The 6,866-nt window shown below is 41.8% G+C and overlaps 1 protein-coding gene across 1 annotated transcript; it reads right to left on the bottom strand.

Moving 5' to 3' along the window:
• Positions 1-242: 242 nt before the first annotated feature.
• Positions 243-5,454, bottom strand: s1pr1 (sphingosine-1-phosphate receptor 1). Its single transcript, XM_067595979.1, has 2 exons — positions 5,353-5,454; positions 243-4,377 (listed from the first exon to the last, which is right to left on the bottom strand). Exon 2 carries the CDS (start codon positions 4,272-4,274, stop codon positions 3,138-3,140), a length of 1,137 nt encoding a protein of 378 aa, XP_067452080.1. The 5' UTR covers positions 4,275-4,377; positions 5,353-5,454; the 3' UTR covers positions 243-3,137.
• Between the last annotated feature and the right edge of the window lie 1,412 nt (positions 5,455-6,866).

The raw sequence follows: 6,866 nt of genomic DNA on the forward strand, positions 1-6,866 counted from the left end.
CACCAACCCGGCGACTGAAAGACCTGGAAGATTTGTTGTTTTGGGACATTTTTATATAAATAATGACTGTACAAACGGTTCAGGAGATGTTAAAGCATAAAGTCTCTCAATACTTTCCTCCTCTGTCTGCGTCTCTCAGCTCCAACCTGTTGGTTCCTACTGAAGATGTTAATCTTCAAAACAAACAAACAAACAAACAAACAAAACAACAAACAAACAAAACAACACCTTCACCGCTCAGACGTGTTTCTATTTTTGTCTTTATTAAGCGCTAACAAACCGACACTCAGGAGTTAAACAGTGCAGACAGGCAGAGTTCAGGCTGGACCAACAAACTGTAACAAACAAACAGGATTAATCGATCAGCTCCTGATCAAAGGATGGAGGCTGAGAGGGACTGGTTACCATGGTAACAGAGTCTGATCTGGACGGAAGCTCAATATGAAAATGAGAAGTTTGGATGTTTCAGAAAAAATAAATTTCTCTTTGAGATTTTGAGCAGAAACTTTAAAATTCACCAATCAGCGACCACGAGGCCCATTTAGTAGCTGTTCTGGAGCTTTCGATCATATCTCAACATCTTCCTCAGCAGATGAAGTTTGCACAGTCGTAACTTTAAAGACTTCCTGTCCATGTTGAAGCTCCAAACTCCATCTGCTGATGAAGGTCATGTGACATGATGAAAAGCTCCAGAACTGCAAATAAATGGACCTTATGGTAAGAGGAATGAACTTTAACCCTCAATTACTAGATGATACAACATTTAATTGAATTTATTCATTTAAATTGTAAAATGTTCCCGTAACGTTGAAACATAAACAGTTTTGATGTTCTGAGAAGTTTTTATTGTTTCTGACTTAAAGACTGAACTAACCTGACAAACAAAAGACTCTTTTCTTCCTCATTTCAAATATAAATTAATACGACTACACTGACGTCACTACTGACAACTACAACAACAACAACAACAACAACAACACAGACAGGAAGTAGAAAATACATTCTGACCAATAGGAGAGCAGGAAGTTTCTACACAGTTAACTTTTTACAAAAACACACGAGAAGTCAAAGCTCAGCTGTTTCTCCGACTGTCGTTATCGCTGTTTTACATCCATTCAGACAGATGTGAAAACTGAAGTGAGTAAAGTGAATGAAGCATTTTTCACATTTTCACATTTTCACTCTCCAAACAACAACAACAACAACAACAACAACAACAACAACAACAACAACAACAACAACAACACGTGTTTCAGTCACTTCTTGTGTGTCCTCATGTAGGATCTTTATGTCCAGACATGGAAGAAGTACTCAGATACTTTACTGCAGTAAAAGTATCAACAACACAAAGTAAAAATACTTCATAACAAGTAAAAGTCCTGCATGAAAACCTTACTACAGTAAAAGTACATAGAAGTACATATAAAGTATTATCGGCTAAACTTCAAGAATTAAAGAAAAGTTCTTGTTTTGGATAAAACTGTAACTGATCCATTAAATATGTTTCATAAAGTACATTATTAATACTGATGAATCATTTTATTATTATTTGAACTTCAGAAAAAGAAAAAAACAAAGTTTGGACTCATTTATCACAACGTTTCACTAATCTTTGATTGAGTGTGAACTGTTGGAAACACGACTACACACTTACTGATTGTAAACTTTGGGACCTGCTGGTTTAATTGATCTGTTTATCAAACTAAAGCTGTCAAATAAATTTAGTGGAGTGGAAGTATAAAGTAGCATCACATGGAAATACTCAAGTAAAGTACAAGTACCTCAAAACTGTACTTCAGTCCAGTACTTGAGTAAAAGTACTTCAGTATTTATTTTCCACTGCTGTTTAGTTTTTGCATCGTAACAGAATAAAATTTGTCATCTTCAGTTTTGCTACAATGTTCACTGATGCTTCAATGCTATTGGCTGGCTCTGCTAGCTCCGCCCCCTTGGACTGACCCCACAGTGATGTCATACAGTGATGTCACAGCTATAGGTCTAGAGCTGAGGCACCTGTCTGTCACATGACCGGACTGCCGTTGGTCAGCTGATCTTCGCCTCAGACAGCCTCAGTGGTTCCCAACCTGAGGGTTGGGACCCCACCAGAGGTCGCTGGATTCATCTAAAGGGTCACAAGATGATCGGGCAGAAAAAAAAAATCTGAAACACAAAATAGTTTTTTTTTTTCAAGCTTTCCTCTAATTTTAAACTAAACTTTCATTAAACTGCAGACGAGTGAAGAACCATCGCTTCAGTTTATAATGAATAATATTCCTAAACTCCTTCACATGATCTGTTTTCTCTGTTTTCTTTTCCAGTCTGTTAGTTTTAGACTATTAGAAAAGCTGAATTTGAATGTTTTTTTATCACTGTTAGTGTGACATGAGCCCAGTAAAACCAGTAAAACCAGCAGGACGTCAGTGACCAGTCAGCTGAAGTTCTGCTGTTTTTATCTCTGAGAACCAGAGAAATGACAGAAATCCTCCTTCTGTTGGTGAACAGAAGTGATTTAAATCATGATGTGAAGATCCTACGAGAGAACAAACAGGAGAAACACGTCCGTTGTTGGTGAGAAGCACCTGAACTCTGAACTCACCTGTCGGGTTTCACATGTGAGGTTTGTTTTTAAAGGGAAGTGGAGGAAAGAATTCATGAATTAATTTGTGTTTCTTAAATATTTGACAGCTGAATATTTTATATATTTAAGCACTAAAGGTTCTAGTTGTTCTTAGAGGGTCAGTAAACCGTCTGCTGCTTCTTCTTCTGATGACGATCAATAACTATGAAGCTCAGATCTATCAGAAATATTGACCTTCATATGATGAATGATTCACTATCCGAGCTGCTATAAACCTTCATCGTGTACTAACAGCCAGTCAGGTGTGTTTCTCAGGGTCGACTTCCTGGTCCGACCCGGTCCGGAATGAACCTGGACCACCTGGACCGCAGTGATCCACGTTAGCAGGTGAGTTCAGGTGAATTGATGAAGATGAAGTTGTGAAGCAGCTGATCCTCGTGCAGGTTCCAGTTCCACTGTCAGTGCTGAGAGTCCGGATCAGCTGGTTTGTGATGTCACACCTGCTTCCTGTACAAACACAAACTCTACGTCTCTGTACATCCACGTCTCCGCCGCCGCTTTAGGACGACGAGGTGATATTCCCCGAGGACGCCGCCGTCGTCTCTCTCGGTGAAGACTCCGCCTCCTCTTTGTTGGGGTGGGAGGAGTTATCAGACTTGCTGCGGCTGAACTCCGCCCCCATGATGGGCCCGGTGAACTTGGCGTTTGGTCGGATGCAGGCGGTGCAGCACAGCAGCGTCTTGAGGAACGCGCGGCGCATCTCGTTGCTGGTCAGCGTGTAGATGAGCGGGTTCATGGCGGAGTTGAGGACGGCGAGCGCCAGAAACCACTCGGCCTTGTAGAGGATCGGGCAGCTCAGCGTCTCGCAGGCGGCGTCCAGCAGCAGGAGGATGAAGAGCGGTGCCCAGCAGGCGATGAAGCAGCTCAGGACGATGATGACGGTCTTCAGCAGCGCCATCGACTTCTCCGAGCTCTTGCTGTTGGCGCCGGCGTTGCTGCGGCCGTTGGACACCTTGCGGAAGACGAGCTTGCGGCTGCGCGTGCGCACCAAAGCGTAGATCCGGGCGTAGAGCACCACGATGGCCATGAGGATGATGCTGAACACGGTGGTGCAGAACAGGATGTAGGTCTTGTGGTAGAGCGGCAGCACCGTGGAGCAGCGGCTCAGACTCTGGATGCAGTTCCAGCCCATCACCGGCAGGCCGCCCAGCACCGCCGCGATCATCCACACCGTGCTGATGAGCAGGAACACGCGGCACGTGTTGCCGTTGTTGTGCAGCTTCATCTTCAGCATGGTGAGGTGGCGCTCGATGGCGATGGCCAGCAGGCTGAAGACGGACGCCGCCAGCGCCACGAACATGCTGCCCTCCCTGAAGAACCACTGCGTGGGCGTCAGCTTGTAGGTGTTGGCGCCCGACAGCAGGATGTTGGCGGTGTAGACCACGCCGGCCAGCAGGTCGGACAACGCCAGGTTCCCGATGAAGTAGTACATGGGCTTGTGGAACTTCTTGGTCCTCCAGATGGTGGTCAGGACCAGGATGTTCTCCAGGATGATGAAGCAGCACACGATGATGAAGACCACGGAGTCAGCCTTCAGACCGGAGTCCTGCTCCGTCTTGCGGAACTTGCCGGTGTAGTTGTAATGTTTGGCAATCAGGTCGGAGTAGGTGGGCTCAGCCATGGCCTGCACGTCCATCAGGAGTCCAGGAGGGGGCGCTGCGTCCTCAGGCTCAGTCCTTCATGTCAGGTAGTAAGTGTGAAGAGGAGCAGAGAGAGTCCTGCTGCTGGAGGACATGATCCTGCAGAGAGACGCATCAGACTTCATCAGACGTCATTAAATCAACTTTAAAACATCTGAAACAAGTTTTCATCTACAAACACTTTGTTCTGTAAACTCAGAGTCCCATAAATCTGTGAATTTGACGCTTTTACTGCAGTTTTATATGTTTTCCTGCAGCTTTGTGCCGACACAGAGCTGCTGAGGATTAATACACTGATCCAATAAAACGTTTCAACTGGTTTCTAATCAGAACAAACAATCTATCTACAGACTCTGGGTCCATTAAATCTGTGAATTTTACCCTTTTAGTTCACTGTTAAGCTTCAGAAAGTCACTTTAAGACGTCCGACTGCTGTTGGTGAATAAAACTGAGGCTGAAGATCAGAAGCAGAGATTCATAAAACCTTCAAACTGGTTTCTAATCAGCTCGTTACAGAAAAACATCCTGAAAACAACTTTTCCAACAAGAAACTTTAAAACAACTGCTGGAATATTTCACTTTACATTAAACTCACATTTGAATCAAACTACAGACATTTCAATCTTTACTCATTAAAACTCACATTCAGTCATTTTTATCCTTTAAGTGATTCTTGATCATTTTAATCCTGATTAAACTATTGAAGAGATTAATTCTCATCATTTAACTCTTTAATATCTCAAACTCAACAATAAAACGGATAAAAAGATTCTTACGTCACTTGCTCACTTTGGTCTGTTTTTCTGTTTTTCTGACTCTGATGTTTTTTATTTTCCGCTGAAAACTGAAATTTATTTCATCAAACTGAACGCGGCTCATTTTCTCCGCAGAGTCGCTTCTGATCAAAGCGAATAAAACTGAACATGAAGCGAGTTTCATCTGATTCAACCTGAGAAACTTTACTGAGACTCTACTGAAGCTCTACTGAAACTTTACTGAGACTCTACTGAAGCTCTACTGAAACACTCATCTCCAGAAAATCCGCTTAAATAAAAATAAAAAGACGTTTTTTACCTTCAGAGTCCGGAGGAAAACAGTCCGACAGCAGAGTGAAGCCGAACAGAGAGCAGACACACACACACACACACACACACACACACACACTCACACACACACTCACACACACACACACACACACTGCTGCTGAGGATGATGAGGATGAAGATGTTGCCCTCCTCCAGTTCTCCTCTGTATTTTTTATTGGCTCTTTTATTCTTTGTGAAAACTGATCAGATCATCAATGAAACTGATTATTATTGAAATCGATAAAACTTCAATGAAGCAACAGAAATCTCTCTGTTGGGTTTAATATTTTAATTTTTATGCGTTTTATAAACTAAAATTCATTTTTTCAACATGTTTTTTTTTTATTATCTGTGTTATATATTCTAATCAAGGTCCTCTTACTAAGCTGTTCCCGGAGCTTTCGACCGCATCCAGTCAGCTTGTGTTTAGAATTTTTGCCACAATATTCATTGATTTTCTTTAAAATTAATTAAAACCTATAAGAACCAATAAAATACTCAGTTTAGTCTTCAGGACTATAAAATATTTTTTATTCTATTTTTATTTATACAATAAAAATCCAAAGAAAAATGATATATTAATGTTGTATTTAAATATAGAATAAACTCTCAGAATTCAAAATACTTTACAAAAAAGGAAACTCAACATAAAAATTAAGAAAAACACCAAAAGAAAAATTTAAATAAATAAAAAAGTAAAACAAATAAAATGTGAAAAAGGAAAGATGTAAATAAAGTTTGGACATTAAGTTTCATATGTGATACAACAAACATCTGTTTCTAACAAACACCAATAAATTAAATGAACAAATATCAGTTTGCCCCCCCCCCCAACACACACACACTGACCCCACGTATTGACTCTGGCCCCTGTGTCGCTGACCTCTGACCTCATCATATATGTGATGTCAGCAGGGGGAGGAGTCAGAGTTTGGGGGGGCTTCAATAACGGGGGCCCCTCCTATGGATGTAATATAAGAGCTGGATACTGAAAATGGCGCCGGTTCAGTCCGGTAGAAACTGCTCAGCATTCACCAAAAAATGTTCCTAGCTTCTACGTTGTGCGGTCCGCTGGCCCCGCCCACAAGTTCCCGCTCAGCCAATAGACTTTAAACATTCCGGCTCAAGCTGAGAACAAAGAGGAGACGACAACACATGACTTTAAATAAAGATTTATTTAACAAAATATAAGCTAACCAATGACAATATAAAGTATGTAAATCAGTGACATCAGTAGTGTGTTGAGTACGAACGCCCAGCGACAGCTGAGGAGCAGCAGGCTCAGGTGATGATCAGTGATGCACTTCCTGCTTCACTCCTGCAGGGGAAGGATAGTCCAAACAGGAAGTCAAGAGGCCTGTCACAACTGTGATGATGTCACAGATTTTTAAATTGCTTTTCTTAGTTCGAGGAAAGTTTTACAGATATAAACTCTCCATGGATCAAAAATTCACAGTAGAAAGAGTCATAGTTGACCTGTCAGCAGTTTTCTCTTATTATGGT

This window comes from Thunnus thynnus, chromosome 8 (genome assembly GCF_963924715.1).
Source record: "Thunnus thynnus chromosome 8, fThuThy2.1, whole genome shotgun sequence".
Lineage (NCBI taxonomy): Eukaryota > Metazoa > Chordata > Actinopteri > Scombriformes > Scombridae > Thunnus > Thunnus thynnus.

Bases quoted from the DNA above. Each gene is read 5' to 3' on its own strand.
- s1pr1 (XM_067595979.1), bottom strand. From the start codon at position 4,274: ATGGACGTGCAGGCCATGGCTGAGCCCACCTACTCCGACCTGATTGCC.